Source organism: Poromitra crassiceps (assembly GCF_964638095.1).
Source record: "Poromitra crassiceps genome assembly, chromosome: 3".
NCBI lineage: Eukaryota > Metazoa > Chordata > Actinopteri > Beryciformes > Melamphaidae > Poromitra > Poromitra crassiceps.
This window is the reverse complement of record NC_139625.1, coordinates 22,382,827-22,409,512: the sequence shown is the minus strand read 5'-3', so window position 1 is coordinate 22,409,512 and position 26,686 is coordinate 22,382,827. Positions and strand designations below refer to the sequence as shown.

The 26,686-nt window shown below is 46.5% G+C and overlaps 1 protein-coding gene across 2 annotated transcripts in view; it reads right to left on the bottom strand.

Moving 5' to 3' along the window:
* The window catches only part of mgat5 (alpha-1,6-mannosylglycoprotein 6-beta-N-acetylglucosaminyltransferase), a 183,404-nt gene that overhangs the window by 13,349 nt on the left and 143,369 nt on the right, over nucleotides 1–26,686 (bottom strand). For both annotated transcript variants that reach the window (XM_083632428.1, XM_083632429.1), the window contains 2 exons: nucleotides 17,723–17,856; nucleotides 646–795 (listed from right to left, as the gene is read on the bottom strand). In XM_083632428.1, the coding sequence (XP_083488554.1) occupies nucleotides 646–795; nucleotides 17,723–17,856 (284 nt within the window). The remainder of the gene's footprint in view (nucleotides 1–645; nucleotides 796–17,722; nucleotides 17,857–26,686) is intronic.

The following is a 26,686-nucleotide window of genomic DNA, read 5'->3' as shown; positions in this document are numbered from 1 at the left end:
AAGGGCCATCAGGCCACCTATATCGGTAGTCTGCCTACCAGATGCTCGGGGAGGAGGGGATAGAGGTCCTATGCTTAAGCCTCGGTTCACACCAGGCGCTATACAGAAGCTGAGTGCCACGCTAAAGCGGTCACAACAGAAGCACTCTCTTTTCCTCAGTGCCTCGCTCCGTGCTGCTCTACCCCCGCTCACAACTTCATGCCTGGCAGCTCGGGTGCAGCGCGCCGCACGCTTGAAAAATAGAACAGAAGCTGAAACTATCGCTGCAGCGTAGCTTCAGCGTGGCGTGGTGTGCGGCTGGTGTGAACGGTCTCGCCTGTTAACAAGGACGCCGAAATGAACCTGCCACAGCGCTGTGTAGCTTCAGCGTGGCTTCGGCGCATGGTGTGAACTATAGATTTGCATTGGCATGAACACAAACACACACTTGACCTGCCATGCCAAATTTCAGCCTCCTAGGGTGAAAACTGTGGCGGCCAAAGGATGGGGAACTTTTTGTTGGACGACCAACCCGACCTATAGAGCTGCTGGTCTCAGCTAGACGCAGTCTGCAGAGAAGGCGAGTTCCAATCTTTAAACAATTCAAAGAATGCCAAAGGAAAAGTGTGGGAGTTCGCTCTGTGGCTTTCATATGCATCCACTCACCTTGGTCTCTCGGAGGAGGAACTGCAGGTCGCGGCCGCTCAGGATGCCGTGGTTCTTGACGTAGCTGGGCAGGTGCACGGTGGTGGTGCCGTGCACGGTGCCGTGGACCTCCGTGTAGCTGTGGATGATGTCCAAGTATTTCTTCTTGTCCTGTGACACGCAGGGAGACAAGAACACAACAGCCGCACCATTTAGTCATTGAGACTGATATTGAGGGATTTCCAAAATGACACGGCTGACACACCAGTGAAACTGATTTTGTAAGAAGCCTTGCGGTTATTATCAATGTTCCTCTCTAAGCCAGTGGTTCCCAAAGTGGGGGTCGGGACCCCCCGGGGGGCCGTGGGACACCACTGGGTGGGTTGCGTGAAATCGGCCTAAAGAATGTGTGAACTACAAAATATGTGAAATACAATTTAAAAATGATTAAAAACAACACATTTTAACCATAATTGTTACGTTTTGTTTGTTTTGTTTACGGAATTCTCAGGGGCGCACAAACGTTTGTATGCTTCAACCACCTTCGGGGATAGTGGGGGTCGCGAGCCCCTGGCAACATTATTTTGGCGATCGGGGGCTGAAACGTTTGGGAAGCCTTGCTCTAAGCCACTGGTGTCTAGTCCTGTGTGCCATGGAGTCAGCAGGCTATTTCATGCAAAAACTATCAATCTGGAATCATGTACATGTTTTGAACAAATGAGTGAAATTCACGTTAACACGTTTCAATAAACTGTAATCTACTGTAGCATCCTGGACCTGGTCAGGAACACCATTTTATTGCTCAAATTAGGGCTGGATGACATTTCAATATGATCGTTTATCGTCTTTCAGTAAAATCATATCGCGATATGACGATATTTTAATATTGTGATCATGACACACATTTCTGCTGTCTAAATTAATGATGACAAGCCAATTTTACTTAAAAACTCTCATAAAATGAGCTTTGGTAGGATTATTGGAAAATTTCAGTTTTGACATCACACCTAACCATTACCATTCGGTTCAATGAGATGAACATTAATTGGATTATTTTAAGTGATTTTGAATACATGCACCATATCGTGATAGATATATATATATATAGATAGAGAAAAATCCTTATGATTATCATGATATTGATTTCAACCATATCGCCCAGCGTTAGCTCAAATGGTTTGGTTGTATAGGATACAGGGATCAGAGCCTAGCTGACACACATATTGAGATATTGAATATCTAACAGCGCATGGCAGATGGAAACTACATGGACCAATGAGGAGCCAAAGTGTCCAAACGTGATTGGTGCTTGCTTGGCTCAGCTGACCATCGGACTGCGTCTGACTTGTGTGTCCTGCCTGAACTGCGGGCAGCTTCATTCGTCTTCTGAATGTGGATCAGTATCATTACTTTGTTGGCCCGGTGAACTTTTGTTCAAGCCACCTGACCATCTGGCCACAATGGCAGACGGAGCCAAAAATAGCATCCTGTGAAGAGCTATTGTTACCATGTCTACCTGATCCACAGTGGCCATGCTCAAAAAAGAAGGAGGACGCATTCTAACAATGCCCATGCAAGTTGCAAAAATAAAGTCTAAGCTACTTCTTTTACAAAAGTTATGCTACCCATCTGAATATATGGTGGTCGAGGTCAAAAGTAAAAGTAGTAAAGGGAGAAACGACAATCACATATCCCACAATTAATTGTATTTATTGATGTTCTGGGTAAGTAACAGTATTTGGATAGTCTGCCAACAGGAGAGAGTCTACAGAGGATTTAGAACATTTCCACCGCTTCTTAGTTGACATTCAACAATTCAATATATACAATGCATATAGAATGTATATATTGTAATCAAGTATTTCAATGATGGTCTAATGTGAGTATGGTAAACAAAAGGTCAGTATAAGTTGTTTTTGCTGGTGCAATTACTCGGGAAGACCGATACATTTCTTTTTGTTTATGAGAAGAGTTGATAAAGGTTGATATTTGACTGACATGAATATTGAGTGAGCCTTGACTCACTTGCTTTTTGTTTTTGTTTGTTTTTATTTATTTTTGTTGTGTCGTTTTTACTCCAATGCTTTTGGATTTTTATGTTTGTATTTTACGTGTTTGGACCCCAGGAAGAGTAGTCTCACCTTTGGTGTGTAGACTAATGGGGATCCACAATAAACAATTAAAACAATTCAAACTGTTAGTGTTTACAGATGTTTAACAGATGATCTATAGAATTATGTGACAGTTCATGACAACATACAGTACAGGTGTGTGGAAACTAAGGGAAGCAAACAGAATGAGTCTGTTGAATCTCAACTAGCAAGCCGTTAAAACAACATCTACAAACAAACAGTTGAATTGTCGAATGTCAACTAATGTCAACTAATAAGCTGTTGAAATGTTACAAATACTCTGGTGACTCTCTGTAGGCGCACTATCCAAATAAAGTATTACCATGTTCGGGAACTTAATTAAACGGTCCTGATGGAAACAAACTGCCTCAACCAGCAGATCAAAATATCCGCATCACACAGTAAAGTGGCCCCCGTAACCTGTGTCTGTGTATAGATCCATCTAGTGAGTGAGGTATCCTTATACATGTCTCTGCTGCTCTCCAAAGGAACAAGGTGCGCTATCTCATCTTACTTTGCCAATGACAATGTCCTCATGATCCAAATAATGAAGATAGAGCGGGGGAGGAAGAAATAAGTCTACTTGGGTAATAGCTGCTGCTCTTATGGAGAATCGGCTCGTTTCCAACGCTATCAATTAAATTGTGGAGAGTACGTGTCATGGGTCAACACTCACTGCAATGTCACAGGCTATTTTGTGGAAGGACACTCTGACTGACATTGAATGAAATTTGAGGGTAGAGAGACGCATTGCCTTTAGCAAACAGTCATGTGCACACAGTGGTAAAGAGAGGAACTGCAGTCCACTTCCTAAAACAATCTTCACAGTTCTTTTATATAGCGTGGGAGTTTGCTAATGCTACAGACAGGCCCACATATCCTGTACCTGCTACAGACAGGCCCACATGCCCTGTCCTCTACCTGCTACAGACAGGCCCACATGCCCTGTCCTGTACCTGCTACAGACAGGCCCACATGCCCTGTCCTCTACCTGCTACAGACAGGCCCACATGTCATCATGTCCTCTACCTGCTACAGACAGGCCCACATGTCATCATGTCCTGTACCTGCTACAGACAGGCCCACATGTCCTGTACCTGCTACAGACAGGCCCACATGTCATCATGTCCTGTACCTGCTACAGACAGGCCCACATGTCCTGCACCTGCTACAGACAGGCCCACATGTCATCATGTCCTGTACCTGCTACAGACAGGCCCACATGTCATCATGTCCTGTACCTGCTACAGACAGGCCCACATGTCCTGTACCTGCTACAGACAGGCCCACATGTCCTGTACCTGCTACAGACAGGCCCACATGTCCTGTACCTGCTACAGACAGGCCCACAGGTCCTGTACCTGCTACAGACAGGCCCACATGTCCTGCACCTGCTACAGACAGGCCCACATGTCCTGTACCTGCTACAGACAGGCCCACATGTCCTGTACCTGCTACAGACAGGCCCACATGTCATCATGTCCTGTACCTGCTACAGACAGGCCCACATGTCCTGTACCTGCTACAGACAGGCCCACATGTCATCATGTCCTGTACCTGCTACAGACAGGCCCACATGTCCTGTACCTGCTACAGACACGCTCACATGTCCTGTACCTGCTACAGACAGGCCCACATGTCATCATGTCCTGTACCTGCTACAGACAGGCCCACATGTCCTGTACCTGCTACAGACACGCTCACATGTCCTGTACCTGCTACAGACACGCTCACATGTCCTGTACCTGCTACAGACAGGCCCACATGTCCTGTACCTGCTACAGACAGGCCCACATGTCCTGTACCTGCTACAGACACGCTCACATGTCCTGTACCTGCTACAGACACGCTCACATGTCCTGTACCTGCTACAGACAGGCCCACATGTCCTGTACCTGCTACAGACACGCTCACATGTCCTGTACCTGCTACAGACAGGTCCACGTCATGCCATGCAAGCCCAGCTATTCAGGGAGGCAGTAAAGATGAAGGCTAGCCATTTCCTCCGTAATGACAGGATACAGCAAAGGCACATTCTCACACACACAAAACACACAGGAATATGACTGATTTCCAATACTCTCTCTGCTGAGCAACATTCATGGGGCAACCAAGCTTAAGGTTAATGACATAATCCCGCTTCTATGAGTCATATGAGCGTGATGTCTCACTATGGGAGCAAGCCTCCTTGCGATGAACAAGGCTGTTTCCAAATACACAAAGCAACTTCCACACACAACTGCTTCCTGCCTCCAGACACCTTTCTGGGACGAGGTCGAGATTTTTCTCCTTTCAGTGTGTGTGTGTGTGTGTGTGTGTGTGTGTGTGTGTGTGTGTGTGTGTGTGTGTGTGTGCGTGTGTATGTGTGTGTGTGTGTGTGTGTGTGTGCGTGCGCCTCAGTGTCTCCTTGTGGAGCTTGAATTGCAGGTAGTCGCTCGTCAGGCCCCTGGAGGCCTGGTTATCAGATGCCTCCAGCCAGCCTGCTGTAACTAAAGCAGCCCTGTGTGTGTCTGTGTGTGTCTGTGTGTGTGTGTGTGTGTGTGTGTCTGCCTATGTGTGTGTGTGTTACAAGTTACAATTAGAACGAAATCACAAGCCTGTAATCCTTTCACTCAAGAGAGCTGAGCACAGGACCTGTGTGTCAGTGTGTGTGTACGTGCGCGCGCGCGTGTGTGTGTGTTAGAGGAAGGTTATTGGTAAGTATTAGGAGATGCAGACATACATTAGGGCTTCTCACACTGCATGCTCTTAGCACAGGGCTATCTTGGCTAAGATAATACCATGGGTGTGTATGTGGGTATGGCGAGCAGCTCACTAGAATTATGCTAACGGAATCCCTTAGCGGCCTGGGGCCAAGTGTAGTGTGAAAAGCTCTTATATACTGTATATCTAGACAAGGTCATACTGTACATAGTAAGGCCAGAAAAGGCCAGAGTTCTGACAATTTCATCAGCTGACAACCAGTTATTATACAGTAGTTGTTGTTTTTCATTCGTTTTTACTTTTACTTTATTTTCAATTCAACCAAAATTACCTCAATGGACCCCAATGGTCATCAGTGGTATCGATGATGATGATGATGATGATGATGATGATGATGATGATGATGATGATGATGATGACGATAGCATGAAATCAGACCTTAAGTTAAGTTATCTTTTATTGTCCCCATGGGGAAATTTCATCCTCTGCATTTGAGCCATCCTCCACTACTGTAGGAACCTCCCTAGAACTAGGAGCAGTGGGCAGCCGCAGTGCAGCGCCCGGGGACCAACTCTACTTTGATTGCCATTGCCTTGGTCAGGGGCACTTGGTCAGGGGTATTAACCCTAACATACATGTCTTTCGTGGTGGGAGGAAACCCACACGCACACAGGGAGAACACATAAACTCCACACAGAAAGGACCTGGGACTGAGTGAGACAAGGAGGTTATGGTTTCAGTGACGTTTGTCTGTGTGAACAGGATTACAGACCAAAAACTACTGGGCTGATTTGCATGAAACTTTGTGGAAGGGGCCAAGGAAGAACCCATTAAAGTTTGGAGCAGATCCGACTCAGGGAATTTGCATATCGTAGCTTGGAGGTCGGCGCTCTCCGAGTGAAATTTGCATATCATAGCTTGGAGGTCGGCGCTCTCCGAGTGCCCTTCTAGTTGAGGCCGGGAATGTTTTATTAATAGAGAAGCATGTGACTTGAATGTGACTGTGATGAAAAAACACGAGCGTCATAAGATCCCCAAAGGCAGCAGGGTGTGTGTGTGTGTGTGTGTGTGTGTGTGTGTGTGTGTGTGTGTGTGTGTGTGTGTATGTGTGTGTGTGTGTGTGTGTGTCTGTGTCTGTGTTGTAGGGCTGGGCAATATGACTTCAAATAGATATCACGATTATTTCAAACTTTGACCTCAATTACGATTAATGAACGAACATTTATACACCTTATTTTTTACATTTCTCTGACAAGGTCTGTACAGACTCTGCACTACGTCGGCTCAGTGTCATCCTCCATGCCGACAGCCTCGCTTTGAGTGAACGCCTGAACGCCGACTAACGTTAGTTGGACGGGCGGTTTCTTTTTCCCCGGGCATGCATTGCGTAAAGTATTAATTGAATTAACATCAATTAATTTAATTAATTGATATGAGCAAGATGAAGATCTTGATCGCCCTTACAGCTCTGCATATGCCAGCTATGTGTGTGTGTGTGTGTGTGTGTGTGTGTGTGTGTGTGTGACCCTCCCAGGCAGTCCGCCAAACAAAGCTTCACCAGACTGTCAGAGGACATCACTATAGCCAGATGTTCTCTGGAGCATGGCCTGCTTCTCACATGAGCGCACGCACACGCACACACACACACACACACACACACACACACACACACACACGCACACACACACACACACACGCACGCACACACACAATCAAGATAGGTGAGGGAAAGCAAAGCACGTGCACATTTAGATCCCCACTGAACAACATCTAAATGATCTACGTAGGAATTCCCCTGGCCTTTCCTTCTTGTAATGATATGAACGTCAGCTCTCATACATAAGACAGAACACTTCATCACTTAGTAATGCTCGCAGGCATGAAGAGCGACAGATACAGTAGCATTGCAACAGAGTTAGCTTTTTCCCGCGGCTAGCCCGCGTGCGTCTGTACCATCTGCAGGTGTGTGTACGTGTCGACGTGTGTGTGTGTGTTTCAATATGCGACTTGAAAGCAGGAAGCAGATCCGATGCGGCGGCCTTGCACAGGAGCCCGTGCTCTGGGCAGGTTTGGAGAGCTTGATTGAAATGTGTGAGGAGGAGGAGGAGGAGGAGGAGGCAGGGGAGTTTTATGACCTTGTAAATCACAGGGAATTTGTAAACGGCAGCCAGGAGAGGAAACAGGAGAGGCGGCTGTCGGCTGCTTTCCCAGGGCTGAGCGATGGGCGTCCGGGGAGGAAGGCGTGCTGCTGGCAGAGACACACCAGCGCCCAGACGCACGGCCAGCAGGTACACTTGTAGCTGTGTTGCTAGTATTACAAAGAAAGCAACATGTTCCTATAAATATAGCACTATGCTTACTGTCGCTGATAGATGTCACATAAGAGTGATTCCTATAGCCAGTTCATAAAGCTGCTGTTCTGAACACCTGCTGTCTCTTTCCTGGATCCTGATGATTACCACTGATTAATCAATGGCAATGGAACAACACTAATTGAATGTTATTTTTCTGCCAAGCAAAACAAGTCTTGCATAGTAGCTAAACATGGGTTTCTAAGCAACAATTAAACCCTGGCAGGAGGAGCGTTTTCTTTTTCTTTTTTTATTAATATATTCAGATTGATCATTACGGGATCAACGGTGTGTGTTTATCAGGTATTCTACCGTTCTCAGCCAATCGGCAGCGAGGAACATAGCGACCCATTTTCTAATCTGTGCTTTGGCTGGAACACAGCAGCTGGGGATGAGTGTGCTTTGGCTGGAACACAGCAGCTGGGGATGAGTGTGCTTTGGCTGGAACACAGCAGCTGGGGATGAGTGTGCTTTGGCTGGAACACAGCAGCTGGGGATGAGTGTGCAGGAACACAGCAGCTGGGGATGAGTGTGCTTTGGCTGGAACACAGCAGCTGGGGATGAGTGTGCTTTGGCTGGAACACAGCAGCTGGGGATGAGTGTGCTTTGGCTGGAACACAGCAGCTGGGGATGAGTGTGCTGCACGGCGAGCTCCGGGGCTGACAAGCATTCTGATGTTTGCGGTGAGCTTGCCATTGTATTCCTTATGTTCTGTCTTTTACACTATGTCTGACGGATTGTTTTGATGCTGTACATTGCTAAACGAAGTTTCAAACCTAAAACATTCTTATGGTATTTCCTCTGTATTTATCAAGTCTACTGCAGTAACCTGAAGAGCCTAAGGAAAGCCTCATCAGGATGCAGACAGGTGCACTTGGTGCACTTGGTTTGACTTGCTCGACCCTGAAACGATGATACCAAGAAAGAACATAGAGAACGAGGAGAAGGATCAGGGAAGACACTGCGAGACCCAAGCACACGCATGAGCCGGTGAGGCCCTGCACACGCATGAGCCGGTGAGGCCCTGCACACGCATGAGCCGGTGAGGCCCTGAACACGCATGAGCCGGTGAGGCCCTGAACACGCATGAGCCGGTGAGGCCCTGCACACGCATGAGCTGGTGAGGCCCTGCACACGCATGAGCTGGTGAGGCCCTGCACACGCATGAGCTGGTGAGGCCCTGCACACGCATGAGCTGGTGAGGCCCTGCACACGCATGAGCTGGTGAGGCCCTGCACACGCATGAGCTGGTGAGGCCCTGCACACGCATGAGCTGGTGAGGCCCTGCACACGCATGAGCCGGTGAGGCCCTGCACACGCATGAGCTGGTGAGGCCCTGCACACGCATGAGCTGGTGAGGCCCTGCACACGCATGAGCTGGTGAGGCCCTGCACACGCATGAGCCGGTGAGGCCCTGAACACGCATGAGCCGGTGAGGCCCTGCACACGCATGAGCTGGTGAGGCCCTGCACACGCATGAGCTGGTGAGGCCCTGAGCAATTTCACAGCTTTCGCCTGAGTAAGAGAAAAACAAATGACTGTATGACTGTGATGTCCCTCTCTCCTGCGGCCACATGGCGACACCTGTAATGCTGCACGCTTCATTGGGCGCAATTAAAAGCTCCGCAGCGTGTACGCGGAAGGCGGAAGCTAACGACACCAGGGGGAATCTTAACAGCGTCTCGTGCATCCAAAAGTCTACTTAGTGGAGTGTGCCGTGAACAATACAAGCGCATGTGGGAGGAGTCCACATCATTTCAAGGCTTAATAGAGCCGCAAGCAGCGATTGCAGGGTCCAAGCACAGTTTGATAAGTCAGACAGATAGATAGAGAAAACAGTACAGCAGGTAGAAAGACACAGACAAAAAGTGATATGTTGTGAAGATGGAACCATGCTAACACTTTAGCATGCTCTATGTTGAGTGATACAGGTCAATCTTTTCATTGCATCCACATTGCTGGAGTTGTTCACAACTTTCTATTATTTGTCCTTGATGACTAATGATTTTTGGGAAAGGACAAGTCTGGATTTGAACCCACAACCTTACTTTGGGTTGAAAGGTCTGGCCACGCCCCATTCAGTGAGGCCATTCAGGTATTTTGCCATTGACAGACGATGTCAAACACCTGATTCGAGTTTTCTGTACCAAAGCACTAAATTGCTAAACGATTTTAAAGTTTCATAAAATGAAACTTCAAAATGGCCACAGTGCATCAGGGACTTACTGGTCGATAAAAGCCAAAGCATCTGACCTATCACTAGCCTTCATACAACTTTGAAAGAGCAGCCCACCTGCCAAATATGGCTGTTGTAGGACTTTCAGCTTCTGAGCTGCAGATACCTTTAGCGGAGAGATAGAAAGAAAGAAAGAAAGAAAGAAAGAAAGAAAGAGAAATTCCAGCACCATTGTACGTGTCCTAATTACCACAAATGAGAGCAAACCTAGGAGTAATGTAGGTCCTTGGCCAAGTTAATGTAAGCACTAAGCAGGGATGGGATTGAAACCAAAACAACATTCCTATGCTCTTGTCATATTTTCACTCAATCAAAGAGAGTAAGGTGTATTTCACATAAGAACGCTTTGGAAATCATGTCGAGAGCACTTCCAATATGCACAAAACACAGCGCACAGAGCGTCTTTTGTGTGCTTTGCTTTGTTTTTCCCTGCAGTTACGCGCAGTACAGTTCAGTACACAACGATCACACAGCCAGTTGGTTTCGTCTGTTTGTTGTTGTTGATTGTTCGCACTGTGAACATGAAAGCCAGATTATTGGCAATTCTGGCAGCAGTGGAGGTTGAAGATCCCCCTGGCAGGAGAAGAGGTTGGAGGAGTGAGTGACTGACGAGCAGCGCGCTTTTCCTCCAAATGTTGAACTTTTTTCAGCTTGAGACGTCCAGAGCGCTCCGCCAAAAAACACTAGCCGACAAGAGCGCTTAAACGCCAGGTGTGGTCCTTCAAAGAGGAGCGAGCCTAGTGTGTCCTTACCATAGAGAATGAACTGCAGAAAGGCGCTGGCGCTGATGATTCAACTTCAGTCTGATATTTAGATGTTTATGTTCATGTTGATGTGAATGAAACACAAGCCTACAGAGGTTTGTTCATGGCCTGGATGCTCACCCTTACAGCTCTGCATACAGTATGGCAGCCCTGTGTGTGTGTGTGCATGTGAGTGTGTGTGTGTGTGTGTGTGTGTGTGTGTGTGTGTGTGTGTGTGTGTGTGTGTGTGTGTGTGTGTGTGTGTGTGTGTGTGTGTGTGAGAGAGAGAGAGTGTTCCTGTCAGCTCGTTTTGATTTGCTTCTTTCTCCACCATGTCCTCTGATGTGTAGCGGAGTCTGGGGCATGTTCACAAACTTGTGCTCCGTGGACTGCAATTAGGGGGGCTGCAAAACTCTGATGCAAAAAAATGGGCAAAATATTGTTCCATCTCAGCCACTAGAGGCAGCCTCTTCATCTGGAGAAGACGATGCTTTGTATACCCTTGAGTGTTAAACATATTTACATAATGTCTGCTTGCATGCATTAAAAGCAACCAACCCGCTGCACTATTTTTTCCTGTGTTTACAAGCACATCATCCAGTGTCTGGTTCTATATACTGTACTGTACTCTATACTCTATATACTGTACTGCAACCTTCTTCCAAAATATCAGGATCTCTAATGTTTGACTTACTTTGGATCCAAATAAAAGTATTTAAATGTGTGTGTGTGTGTGTGTGTGTGTGTGTGTGTGTGTGTGTGTGTGTGTGTGTGTGTGTGTGTGTGTGTGTGTGAGAGAGAGAGAGAGAGAGAGTGAGTGTTCCTGTCAGCTCGTTTTGATTTGCTTCTTTCTCCACCATGTCCTCTGATGTGTAGCCAAAGGGCCTGTGTATCTCTCTCTCTCTCTCTCTCTCTCTCTCTCTCTCTCTCTCTCTCTCTCTCTCTCTCTCTCTCTCTCTCTCTCTCTCTCTCTCTCTCTCTCTCTCTCTCTCTCTCTCTCTCTCTCTCTCTCTCTCTCTCTCTCTCTCTCTCTCTCTCTCTCTCTCTCTCTCTCTCTCTCTCTCTCTCTCTCTCTCTCTCTCTCTCTCTCTCTCTCTCTCTCTCTCTCTCTCTCTCTCTCTCTCTCCTACTCTCATCTCCACCTTTCCCCATGTGCCCTTACTGAATCCGGACCAATCACAGAGGAGGAGATTTAGATGCTGACGAGTTAGGGATGCATGATATTGATTTGTTTTGCCGATATATCCAATATGCTGATATTTTCCAACTCTTTTGGCCATTTGCAGATGTAGATATGTGTGGAATTCTGTAGTGGAATGAACACATTATGATGCCGTCTCATCGTGATGGCCCACTGGCAGATGCTGACATAAATACAATACTTTCCTAAATGGACTCATTGACTGGAAAAAATAAGAAAACTACTTCAACTTAGGTTATGTAAAACATGCCATATTTTATTTATTTATCTAAGAATCGAACATAATTGGGCATAATTAAAGTGTCATTTTATCGGCCTGTCATATCGAAACACATATTAGTTTCGGGTCTATATATATATATATATATATATACACACACACGTATATACACACATATATATATATATATATATATATATATATACCGTATATATATGTGTATATATATATATCATTTTAAAGCCTTTATCGGCCGATACGATGACGTGCCAATATCATCATGCACGTCTAATTTGTAGAGATCCTCAAGGTTTGCTATTCGCTACCTTGACATACTTCTTGTTCTATTTGTTATTGGGTGAAGTGGTGGCTGGTTTAGAGACGGAGAGAGAGAGAGAGACAGGGGGGAGAGAGAGCGAGAGAGAGAGGGAGTGAGAGAGAAAGAGAGAGAAGGCAGAGAGAGAGAGAGAGAAACAGACAGAGAAGGCAGACAGTCACTCTCGCTCTGCCTTTCTAGCGCTCTGAGTGGGTTGCTATGGAAACGGGCTCACTGATAGGTGGTCTGGCCATTTTATTTTGGGGTCTGTCTTAGCGCCGACACACTGCCTCCACGACAAAGTCATTACAGTCTGTCTCACCCTTTATTCCCCACACCTCAGTATCAGTTTCACGTGCGGGGGGGGTACAAACGTTAATCCTAGCTCAAACTCAAAGGTGAAACTGATTGTAGATCAGATACTTGTGGACATGTTTTTTTAAAGTATATTACAAAAATGTTTTGTTTATTAGCACACAATGGAAGGTGATGGGTGAAATATGGCAAAAATAGGGCATGATAGTACATAAGCCCAAAGTGGGATGAGGAGGAATACATTATCAGTAGGCTAGGGGCTGGCGTCAGTCATGGCCAATCAAATCACTTGCTTCCATTTAAATCCGCGGCGCTGTGGCAATTTGGTGATGGAGAGAAGAGTCTGGAGCGGTTCTTCCCCCAAGAGGAATGAGTTTGGGAGGAGATAACACATTTGCCTGCTGTGTTGCTCTGATTGGAGGAAAAGCATTGCTTAAATATATATATCTATATATATTTTTTCTGGGACTCCACTAGAATAGCTTTGCAGGATTCACAGTCCCGCAGCCTCTGTCTGAAATATTAGCTCCTCTCTCTTTAACAAATGTTAATATCGCAAAAACTAGACATCACATCCCTATAAACAGTATGTTGACATTGCAAGTGAGAGCAGAAGTAGCTGAAGGGTCTGATGTATAATATACTGTATGTAGTGTTATAGTTGTGTGAACTATCACAGTTTTAAAATGTGTGAATTTAGTAAAAAAGTACAGCCTGTAAAGTCTGATAAAGTGAATTGTGACATCACACACTCAAGGCTGGCTCCATAGGATCCCATTGGTTGGTTATGGTTTGAACAGTGCAGGGGGCTGGAGCAATGACCAATCAGCCAATCAGGTTCTATCTGAGATCACCTAGACCCGTGTTCTCGTTCAAATCTCGTAAGCTCACCTTCAGAGCAGTCATAATCCGCTTCCTCACTACCCCGCCCTGCAGCTATAGAAAACTGTTCACCTCTCTCTGGACTTGCAGTCGACGGCGCGGCTAAAAATACAAGCTGGCGATTTGACAATATTGCAAACGGTTAAAGGTTAAGTGGCGCGGATGTTGTGAAAAAGTGATGGTTAGTGTGCCGGTACACTGGCCTCTTATAAATCACTATGTGTCCTTCAGCATTGAGCAGAATGAGTTGGCAGCAGAGTAGATGGAACATATTGACTGAAAACAAACTTTTGTGTATGTACCTGAGGTGCACGCGCATGCACGCACCCACACACACACCTCTCTAAATACAGCCAACAACACCACTCAGTCTTGAAGAAGTGTGTGTGTGTGTGTGTGTGTGTGTGTGTGTGTGTGTGTGTGTGTGTGTGTGCGTGTGTCTGCTTGATGCCTCAGTCTGCCTCACACAATGGGCCACTCATATACCTGTGGGGATGTTTGTGACCTCAGCAACTTTGCATAGTGATCAGGCGCAGCAAGGGCCTTCAACAGGCTTTGGTTTGTGCGCAGGCTATTACCTGCCTGGCCCACATTAACCTCTGCAAATGAAGGGCGAGCAGGAGAAAGCATCAGGCTAAACAAGCCTTCTGTAGCACAGCCGGCTCAGACCCTACAGTACGTCTACTCCTCCGGGCATTTATCATTTCAACTTCCTCGCTGTCTCTAGACCTTCGTTTTTTGCATTTAAACAGTATGATGGGCTGGTTATTACAATGCCCCCAATTTACATAAATGCTTTACATTATGTTCTATAGTCTTACATTAAAATGTTAGTTTCTAAAAATATATCTATGAGATAATATCGCATATCCACTTAATTTTGCCCAAGATAATAGCACTATGAAATCTTTATTATCTGCACAAGCCCAGTAGAGATTAAGGTAAATGTAACTTTCTGTTTGGTCCCACGACACAATGTCTTATCCCATTGTTGCCGTCTCTATCATTTACAGTCCTATAAAGCAGAAGTGCGATAAGACTGATCTGCACAGAACACGTCCCTGTACACCAGTCTCCCTTTATCTAGCCCCACTTTAAAAGCAGGAACTCCTAAAGCAGGAAATAAAAGCTCTCACATATCAAGTTGTAAAACTTGTGATTGCGGTGTTGTGAAGGCGGCTGTGTGTGTGTGTGTGTGTGTGTGTGTGTGTGTGTGTGTGTGTGTGTGTGTGTGTGTGTGTGAGTGTGCACGTGTGTGTGTGGGGGGGGGGGATGTTGGACGGCTTGTAGGGGACAAGTCAAGAGTGGGGCCTTTGCCCTTGCTGAGTGCTATTAGTCTTGTATAGAAAAGGACAAGGCATTTAAAGAGCACATGAAGCGGGTCTCAGAGGGGGTCGGTGACGTATTAGACTGAAAACAGATATCGCCTGAGATGAAAGAGGGTTGAGAGGCGGGCCATAGTGTGTCGTGTCGATGATTTGATTTGACAGTTCTGTGGACTGGAGATGGTGGTGGCCAATCCTGCCGTGTTCCTCCCCCAAATCGAGCGTGTTCTGGCGCTATGCGAGTGGGCTCAGCAGAGAACCGAGGAACAGGCTGCCTCCGCGCGTGCTGCTGTTTGAAAGCCGAGGCAAATGTGCTGCCTGTCGGCTTGGAATGTCCGAGGGTCCGGGGTAAGACCCGCGGGCGTTAACGTTATTCCTGGAATGCCAGTTTAAATGAACCAGTTACATGTCCTATGCATTCTACTAAATGGATTAAAATGGAGACATTACCGTTTGTTTTATTTTGTATGTTACATACTTATTGGCCAAGTATATTAACGTTTATGGGCGGCCATCTTGCCTGCAGAATTTTCTCCTCGAAATCAAGATTGATTGACAGCTGCCATGTCGTGATATGATTGGTTGAAAATAAATGGTGTAAAAAATGGATAGTTCTTCGTTACGTCACCATACTGTAGATTACAGTTATGAATGAAATCCTGAAAAATGAACTTTTGATGTGAAAAAGTGTGAAAAACTAGAGAAAATAGATTTTTGTGATTTGTTTGTATGCAAAATAAAATAAAAGTAATTTTTGGGTTCAGCTCATCTAGGGAAGTTAAAGATGGAGGCAGGTTTGGAGAGGAAGGGGATGGAGAGAGAGGTTTCATGCCAAAATGTCATATATGAGGAAAAGATGAGTAATGATTATTGCTGAGCATTTAAAGACCCCATGACATCATGGCATCTTTACTTCCTGGATTTGATGTATTTCCTGGTGAAACAGGATGTTGGGGCGGGACATAAGCCAGTGAGGGATCATGCAGCAGTCTAAACCAATGGAATATGAGTCAGGGAGACAACGGCAATCTTCGAAAATCTGATGGTTTCATTGGTTAATTTTGATTGTCACAGAAACCATTTTCTAACAGTAGGTGCCACTTCCGTTTTTAAATTAATATTTTTTGGATTGAAACCATTGATGGAGGGAGTGAATCAGGGGAGGGCAGGAAAGGGAGAACACTCAGAGCGAGTGGGCTCGTTATCAGTCAACCCAAAATGTCCCTTTAATTAAAAGTAGGAGGTAATGAACACGCTTGGGGGTGTGATTAGTGGCTAATGCCTCTCGCTGTGAGCTGATGGCCTCCTCCGCCTGCCGCGCGGCGCTCGCTGTGCGCCTCCGCTCGATACCACCAGCCGCCCGCCGACCCCCTCGGGATGATACAACTACAAGACCCACGATGCAGCTTCGACTCGTCGACTGTGGAAGAAGATATTGAATGTTTTTTGTGATTTTTTCCGCATCTGATTTTCCACCCGGACGCACTGACCGGCCTGGATGCTCCCCAGTTGGATTTTGCTCACATTAATCCTTTGCGACAGATCACATCACCAAGTGTTCAGGCTCACGATCCATCGAGTAATGAGTAAAGTCTCGATTTTTGGGGAGAAACGAGCCCAAAACGAACCCCCTTGACGTTTACAAGCACGCATTTTCTCTTGTCGCTTTGACTGTCATTCCACTAAGTTCCACTAAGTTCCTCTGTCAGACCCCAAAATGCCTTCAGATCCGCAGAGACCCGTTGCGAAACGCACAGTCGGCGGAACACTCATCAAGGCGTGGGGCGGTAATCCGGCGTTCTGCGGCACGCCGAACAACGTGCAAATCTCTCAGAGTCGTGTTTTGTGTGTCTGGGGTACAGTAATCCCCCGGTCTCCGTGCCGCAGTGTGAGCATGCATCTGAATATATTACACGCACAAAATAAAGAAGGAGATAAGCTGAATTTCCAGCTCCTAAAACAGACTGTTATGAAGTTTCCTCCCAAAGTTTTGCCCAAGGTTGTTCAAAGAGTTTCACTGCAGGCTCTCAGAGGTCTGAAAAAATGGGTTATCCTTGGTGTTCCTTGGCAAGCCTAGTGAAACCTGCCACTTTCATCTTCAGATGAACTATATATACTATGTGTGTGTCAGGAAGTGAAGGAGTGTGTGCTTGTGTGTGCGAACAGGCTAAAATATACTTCTCTCCCACATCACCTAATAAATTGGTCTAATACACAATCTACCGTCTAAACCGCATCATTATACAAACAAGCACTTCAAACTTTAGACAAGGAGCCATTCTGTTTTCATCATGGCCTTATTCTAAACAAGTATAATCTGCTCAGCTGGGAAAACCCCATCAAATACAAAAACGTCTGCCTAGTTTATAAGGTTATGCATGGTTTAGCTCCTCCTCCTCTTTATAAGGTTATGCATGGTTTAGCTCCTCCTCCTCTGTCTGGCATCATCAACTTCAGATCTACCTCAAACACAGCTACTAGAGGGCTTGAATCAGGAATATGTCCATGCACAGTGTGTGTGTGTGTGTGTGTGTGTGCGTGTGCGTGTGCGTGTGCGTGTGTGTGTGTGTGTGTGTGTGTGTGTGCGTGTGTGTGTGGGGGGGGGTGTGTGTGTGTATGTGTGTGTGTGTGTGTGTCTCTGTGTGGGTGTGGGTGTCTCTGTGTGTGTGTGTACCTTCCAGAAGTTGTCCACCTTGCCGTAGACGAGCGACTGGTTCTGCCGCTTGATGTCATCGATGTGTTTGATGTCACTGGCGTTGAGGTGCTGCTCCACCACAAAGCCCAGGAAACTGTTGTCTGGCGTGTGAGCTGCAGCACAAACAACACACACACACACACACACACACAGACACACACACACACAGACACACACAACAGAGATTAATGTTACGGCTCGCCTTGAAAGCATTAAGAAGACCGAGTTACAGGCTCTCAAATGCCTCCGAAGACAATGACTGTTTCAACATGCTGACTTTGTAAGTGGTGTGTAACGTTTCTCAACATCTCCACGAACTCGCTTTGTTTGGCTTTTGTTCCCTCATTGCCTGATGGTGGCCGGTTACTATGGGAACGACTAGAGTAGTGAGTCAAGTAGGCAGCGCAGAACTGGCAGCACTTCACCTCGCTACCATCTGCCTTCCAACGCGAATCTCAAGATATGCGTTCGCTGGTTTTTGTCTTTCTGGTTTTTCCTCCTGTTCTGTGGAAGCAGGGAGGGAGTGAAGGAGGCCAGGGAGAGAGGTGTGTGTGTGAAGCAGGGAGGGAGTGAAGGAGGCCAGGGAGAGAGGTGTGTGTGTGTGAAGCAGGGAGGGAGTGAAGGAGGCCAGGGAGAGAGGTGTGTGTGTGAAGCAGGGAGGGAGTGAAGGAGGCCAGGGAGAGAGGTGTTTGTGAAGCAGAGAGGGAGTGAAGGAGGCCAGGGAGAGAGGTGTGTGTGTGAAGCAGGGAGGGAGTGAAGGAGGCCAGGGAGAGAGGTGTGTGTGAAGCAGAGAGGGAGTGAAGGAGGCCAGGGAGAGAGGTGTGTGTGTGAAGCAGAGAGGGAGTGAAGGAGGCCAGGGAGAGAGGTGTTTGTGAAGCAGAGAGGGAGTGAAGGAGGCCAGGGAGAGAGGTGTGTGTGTGAAGCAGAGAGGGAGTGAAGGAGGCCAGGGAGAGAGGTGTGTGTGTGAAGCAGGGAGGGAGTGAAGGAGGCCAGGGAGAGAGGTGTGTGTGGTGCTGTGGTTTGTTGGCTCTGTGCCTCGGGATCTGCTGCAGTTTACTTTTTTCTTTTCCCGCCACTGCGCTGTCACTACAGAGGCAAAGTCAGGTCAGTCCGTCTGGGAAGGGACACGTCACTCCTGTGCACCTGCAGGGCACGATAACATCTCAACACACGGTGGTCAAGACGGTCTTTGTCTGTCTGTCTGTTATGGAGCATGAGTAAAAGCAAGTTCTTTTATTACAAAAAACAGTTGAATGGGCCCCTTCTCAGTGACTGAACCCAAAGAGGATACTGGTGGAGCACATGACTCACTGGAAAAGGTTTCACAGGTGCAGCACCGACCTCCCTCTGTGGAGGGGCTGAAGCGCAAGACACTCCTTCTACAACTTCTTTTATTGTCAAAGTGTAACTAATGATGACTCTTAACGCCTCAGCCTCAAATTGACACCTGCCACAATCCTCTTTGTGCAATCAGAAAGAACTATTATGTCATCGGCCCAGAAGCAAACGAAGCAAAGGAGCATTCTCGCACTTTTAAAGACCCCCCCCCCCTGATTTCGCCCCCATTTTTCTTCCCAATTATACTTGGCCAATTTCCACCTGCTGCCCCACCCGCTGCCGATCTGGGGAGAGCCAAGACTAGCATCATGCTTCCTCTGACACATGCACAGTTGCCAGCCGCTTCTTTTCACCTGACAGCGCTTCACCGGCACGACGTAGCACGTGGGAGGATCACGCTATTCCCACCAGTTCCCTTCCGCAACGAACAGGCACCCTGACCGACCAGAGGAGGCGTTAGTGCAGCGACCAGGACACATACCCTCAATCCGGCTTCCGCCCTGCAGACACAGCCAAGTGTGCCTGTATGGACGCCTGACCAAGCCGAGGGCAACACGGGGGCAGGAACAGTGCGACCCTCGCGTTGGTAGGCTACACTACCCGGACGCCCCTTTTAAAGACAACATGAATTAAAACGGTCATGCATTTGTGTCTCAAAATAGGTGAAAGAGGACAAAACAAAAATGTTGTGACATAGGAAAAGCTGTGACAGCTTCACTAGTACGAGAGAAAAGGCAAATGTTTCAGTATGAAAACGTTTGTTTTGTTTGATTATGCCCTGAAGAGGTGGCGAAAATATCTGCTTTAGTTTACGAAAGCATCCTCAATGAGGGATGAGATGAAAGAAGAGACAAGACCAGATGAGAAGAAGAGAGGAGAGTTGAGAGCAGGGGAGAGAAGAGGAGAGGAAGTGGATGTGACCGTTGCTGCCATGCTGAGAGGTGGCTGGTTGCCGCTGGATGCTGCAAAGATGCCAGCCAGTCAGCTTTGAAATGCCTAAGACAAGACACACGGCCAGGCAATCTATACCTAATGTGATTTAGCTCCTTTTGTCTGAGTCATAACAAAAAGAAAGCCACCGGTCGGTGAATGAAATGGTCACTCTGGCTGTCTCCACAATGTCACAAGCAGTATGGCTGTAGTGGAAACAGTTAGTGGGAACCGACAGAAAATACCGAGCAGCGTAAAATCAATACAGATTTGTGGTTGTACTGGGAAATGCTGATGAAGGCCAAGTGCTGAAATGCATTTGTTTCTCTGTCTGTTGTGGTGCTATAAATACGCATTTCAACATATTGTGTTTGCCTTTGTATTTTGAAGCATTATGTCCAAGAGTCTGTACGCAGTATAGATTCAAACCTTTCTATTCTGTTCTTTGATTCAGCTTCCAGATGGGAATGTGTGAAACAGTATCGATGTGAAGCAGGGCATTCCTGAAAAACAAGCTTCTCTGGATCAAAGCAGGTTGACTTCCCAGATGGCAGTGAGCAGAGCGCATACCTCCGGGACATGGCAGATGAAATGTGCCTGTTCAAAGCCACTTTTAAAGGTTTTATCTGATTATCTGAATTATTATTATCATCATCATCATCATCATCCTCATCATCATCATCATTAGGGGTGCACTGATCACGTTTTTTGCCACCAATCACTGATTGCCGATCGCCTATGGGAAATATCTGCCCAACCGATCAACGACCGATCACCGATTACCGATCACCGATCACCGATATAAACTCCTCAAAGAAAGTTTGGAAATGTTATTTTAGGTCGATTATTTCTCCCCTTTAATAATACCAATTGGCATTGTATTTTATATCGTTGGAAAGCCTGATTAGTGATAGGGCTTTTTTTTATTTAAAAAAATATATATATATATTATATAAAAATTGCCGATCGCCGATCGCATATTTGAGGTCAAAATCGGCCAATACAGATTGCTTGCCGATCGATCGGTGCACCCCTAATCATCATCATCATCTCACACCACATGGCCAATCAACTGTGGCCACTAGTGCTGCCCTTCTACCACTGGACCAAGTTTTAGAAAAATTAATGTTATTAATTAATTAATGTCTAAACAAGAAATGAGCCCTCCAGTGCCCGCACGTTGTTGATAGGCCACAAAGTTTGATGATGTCATGTGAATCTGTTCAGAAGTGATATGCCTTTTCATGGGAAGCTGCTGTCACACACACACACAAATGGCCACAACGCCTTGCTCCCCGACCCGCAGATTTTGGGGCACATGGCGCAGGTGCAAAATGTGGCCCTGGGCTTGCGACAGCAGGTCTCTGCACACTGGGAGGTGCCACGGTCACAGCAGGTCTTTGCACACAGGGAGGTGCCACGGTCACAGCAGGTCTTTGCACACAGGGAGGTGCCACGGTCACAGCAGGTCTCTGCACACTGGGAGGTGCCACGGTCACAGCAGGTCTTTGCACACAGGGAGGTGCCACGGTCACAGCAGGTCTCTGTGCACAGGGAGGTGCCACGGTCACAGCAGGTCTCTGCACACAGGGAGGTGCCACGGTCACAGCAGGTCTCTGTGCACAGGGAGGTGCCACGGTCACAGCAGGTCTCTGTGCACAGGGAGGTGCCACGGTCACAGCAGGTCTTTGCACACAGGGAGGTGCCACGGTCACAGCAGGTCTCTGTGCACAGGGAGGTGCCACGGTCACAGCAGGTCTCTGTGCACAGGGAGGTGCCACGGTCACAGCAGGTCTGTGCACACAGGGAGGTGCCACGGTCACAGCAGGTCTCTGCGCACAGGGAGGTGCCACGGTCACAGCAGGTCTCTGTGCACAGGGAGGTGCCACGGTCACAGCAGGTCTCTGCACATGGTCTCCCGTTCAGAAGAGGAATGATCTGTGCAAAGCATGCCTCCTTGGGCCAACGTGGGGTAATCAGAATCCTAGTTCATCTCTCTGTGTGCACATGCTCCAGTGTGGTCTGGCTCAGTGCACATGCTCCAGTGTGGTCTGGCTCAGTGCCACCGGAGGAAACACGTACAGAAGTGTTTGAGCCTGAGGCCATGAGCCAGTGCATCTGAACGCGTTCATCTGTTTCGAGGCGAACAGATCGATGGCGCAGCGATCCCATATCTGTTCCACTACCTCAGGGTGCAGTCTCCATTCTCTTTCCAGTGGAAAACCCCTGGAGAGGCTGTTCAGTGCACCCGGGATGTGAGACAGCAGGTGAATGCTGCTCCATGACAGAAGGCAGTGAGACAGAGAGAGGAGGGGAAGAGAGCGTGTCCGTCCCTCCCTGTTTGTTCATGTGCACAAGAGGTTGTTTCCAACCATGTGATTCTGATCACGTTGCCTGGGCGGCCTCCTAGAGCTACTATGGAGAATGGAGGAAAGTATGCAAGAGGGTTGGAATGCCGCTTCACGCTGCAGGTAGCACCAAAAGATTGCAAAACAAATAGGATATTATGACTCATATACAATGAAGAGAAGCCATTTTGCTAGTGCTTTTCCTATGTAGCCTGTTGCTGGTTGCCCCCTAGCATGATCACGTGGTTTGCAAACAAGCCAACGGTCAATGGTCTCGCCCCGGTCACCATCACGACGTGACATCACCTGAAAACAACCTATTATGCCCAAAGATTTTTTTGTTTCACGGTTGATTGTCAAAAGTAGGTACAGTAGGGCCCTGCCTCCTAACGGTTCCCACGGCCCTTTTGCACTGTCCAACTCCATTTGCAGAGGTAAAAAGTTGAAATAGACAAAGTAGAGAATGTGCTGCTGGGAGTCGAAGCTGTCAGAAGCTCCATCAGCACAAAAGCACTTCAGGTTTAACAGGTGTAAACACCTCCTGGCTGATCAGGTTTAACAGGTGTAAACACCTCCTGGCTGATCAGGCTTTGTGTAAAGGGAGTGTGTTATTCATAAACTAGTCAAGTCAAGTCAAGTTTATTTATATAGCCCTAATTCACAAGCATGTCTCCACAGGAGAGAGTGTGGCGGCAGGGACATGGCTGGAATTACTTCACTGTGGTCAACATCATGAGGTGCTGCAGAAAGTTCTACCCTGAGAACAGTGCTAGACTGCTACTTTGCTTCATGATGGTGACTTAATTGCCAAGTAAAGTTCAGTATGACCCAGTATGTCTTCTTATTTATACAACATGATGTCCATTGTTTGTGAAGCCAGACTATTCGGGTTCTGCCTTCCTCAGTAGCTATTCCTCTGCTATAGACGGTTTCATCTCCACAACATAAACATTCTAACCCTAGGTTTCAAACTGTTCTTTATCTACACAATTCTGTGAAAACCTTCTTGTCCCTATCCGAAATACATACATCTCGACTCGTGTCCCTATCGAAAATATAAATGTAATATATAATAGACCATTTCTAAATTAACATCATATCTGAATTACATCATATAAATACATTAGCTACACGGGCAAAACCCATAAACACATAGAATCTCTTGTTTTTTCTTCATATTGTGCTTTGTCCAGATTATTATTAATATCGGTTTAATTTCTGAGGTGGAGACCCAGAAATAGGGTTTCTTCTCTCTACCGGCACATTATTTTGCTGTTTTCCGTTTGTCACACCATACCATCCCCCTCTTCATAAAAAACCCATCCCAGATCCATTTCTTTGTGGAGCCCTTTTGGGAACAAAGTATCCAATTCAAAAATCCACCTACTCTCTTCTTTAAGAATCCACCTATCTCTATCTCCTCCTCTAGGTGGAGGCTTCACCACTTCAATGCCCATGAATCTCAGGCAACTCACTTCATGTTTACACATATTAAAATTCAAATGTTTAATTGCTAAACCCGTTAGCTGAAAAGTGGCCTTTCATCTCTAACTAGGCAGATCACACATTGGCTTTGTCTAAATATCTCCAGAAAAACAGAAAAGGAAAATGAGATCAGGAAATGTGTTATGAAGAGCAAACAAGCTGATAACTTTACACTAGACCAGATATTGCAATACATTTTGTATGCATCTTATTTTTTCTTCTAAATCCTTTTTGAGACTTTCACAAGGATAGTAAAAGCAGTAATCACAATTTTCAGCCAAAAATCAATGCCAGATACTTGTGTTGCTTTTCAGTTTCAGTTCTCCTTATGAGAACCATACTCCAGGCAGAAATGTTGCTTTTTGTGGATTCAGATGGGAGTTGCTACACATTTGACACATCAAGCTGCTACACTTCTTGACTGGACTTGTTCAGTGGGATGTACTGATAGTATCTGGGCTGTGTGCCAGTCCACAAGACCACTACACTCTGGAGGTGAAAACTATTCACAACCAATATCACAATGTGCCAGATGAAGTGGAGCCATAGACTGCGAGTGCCATCGCATTCCCCCCCCCCCCCCCCCAGACTTTTTGTGCAGTTCCCAAGACAGAAGAAATTGGAAAAACCCACACTTTTTAACCAGGAGTTTTCTGGAACCTTTCACCCACTGAGAGTTCACTTTGTCATTGGGACAGCGTGGCGAGGTGACTGGAATGTGGGATGGTCCTGGGATGACGTCACCAGATCTGTGTGAGGTGTGTCACACCACAGAATGACAACAGTTCAAGAAAAACCTGTATGGATGAATAATAGTTTATTTGAAACTGAACAGATACACTAAATGTTTTAGAAGTTTAGAAGTTAGAAAATTGCATACACACAGGCAAGATGTTAGGAACTGTTATATAATGTTTAGTAATCGCTAATTCTGTATAAGAATCCAAAATGAAAACAAAACATACAAAAGTCAACAGCCTATTTCTGGTTTTCAAACAACTAAAAATGGGCCAGGCGACACTGGAGGTACGATAACAACCCATTCGCATGATTAACACATTGAGTGCCAGCGACGCCAAATGGCGTCAGGAGAAATTTACCGTAGGCTGCCAGCGACGCCAAATGGCGTCAATAACTCCAAATTCATATTTTGACGGGGGGATGTCGATCTAAGCCTCTTACATCGCCTCTTACAATATGGGAGCTATTGAATGTGTCTAACCTATTTTACAGAACCCTTAGGTGGCGACAGTGCCCTCCCGATTAGACAAAGGCCAGGAGAAAAGAGAGAAGAAGTCATGAGGAAACGGAATACGGAAATCGCATCGATATGCTTGAAGCATAACGTTAGCTGTGCCTGTGAACAGCAGTCATCTGCTGCCACAATTGAGCCCCATCCGTGTCCACTGCGATAGTCCATCCATATGATTTAGTTGCCGACACGGCGACACCAGCGTCTTTCTGAAAAGTTACATTATTCTCAGCTGGGAGCCGAGGACACGCTGTAAAAAAGCGGGGGGATGCAGGCAGCGGACTTTTCAGTGCAGATCAAACTCAGAGCAAACCGCAGCAGAGACACTCGACTCCTCCCACCACGGAGGAGGAGGAGGAGGGGGGTGGGGCACGCAGGGCACTACAACATACAACCATTGACAGTACACACACACCCAGGCAGCAGCAGGCTCGATGTTGGCCTATGTTTACATAAAGTTGTCTTGATTTCCAACTATTTTGAAGGTCCATGTGAAGAAGATAAAACAGTGCAGGACATGTTGTGTTTTGAATATTGTTATTATGTTACACATCAAATGAAAGCTTTCAATGTGTAGTTTCATAAAAATAAAAAAAAGGTGATATCTTGTTTCCCTATGTAAATAGAGACTTCAATATCCAGCATGACCCCATGAAAGTGAACATTTTGATGTTAGACCAAGCTGTTTACTAATATTTGTAGAAAATAAACAAAACATTCTTTTGACATACTTTTTCCCGCAGGTAAACTAGACATTCTAACCTTTCATTTCAGCTATAGCATTTTGTTCAACTCAAAGCAGAATTCATTCTGTCGCCTTTCTAACATAAAGATGTGATTATCTCAGAAACTAATTTCAGCATGCTCTTTTCGGTCGAAAACACTCTTTTTCAGAGGGGTGTATTTCCAAAATGGAACGGTTTATAAACACAGTTTTTTTTTTAAATGAAACAGAAGGGTTCAAAGTTTCATTGAGGCCATTGGTTGTCCATATAAGAGAAACACAAAAAATGATATGGCTATATTAAAATGCATTGCGGCCTATGTGGCACAGTACAGCAACCTTTTGCCCAAGGGCCGTGGCACTCAAAGTGTTAAAAATGACTGCTATCTCTGAAATTCTGACTGTAGTGTGACAGAGAGAGTCCCAGACAGGCATGAGGAGGAGGCAGCACTGACTGTAGTGTGACAGAGAGAGTTCCAGACAGGCATGAGGAGGAGGCAGCACTGACTGTAGTGTGACAGAGAGAGAGTTCCAGACAGGCATGAGGAGGAGGCAGCACTGACTGTAGTGTGACAGAGAGAGAGTTCCAGACAGGCATGAGGAGGAGGCAGCACTGACTGTAGTGTGACAGAGAGAGAGTCCCAGACAGGCATGAGGAGGAGGCAGCACTGACTGTAGTGTGACAGAGAGAGTTCCAGACAGGCATGAGGAGGAGGCAGCACTGACTGTAGTGTGACAGAGAGAGAGTTCCAGACAGGCATGAGGAGGAGGCAGCACTGACTGTAGTGTGACAGAGAGAGAGAGTTCCAGACAGGCATGAGGAGGAGGCAGCACTGACTGTAGTGTGACAGAGAGAGAGTTCCAGA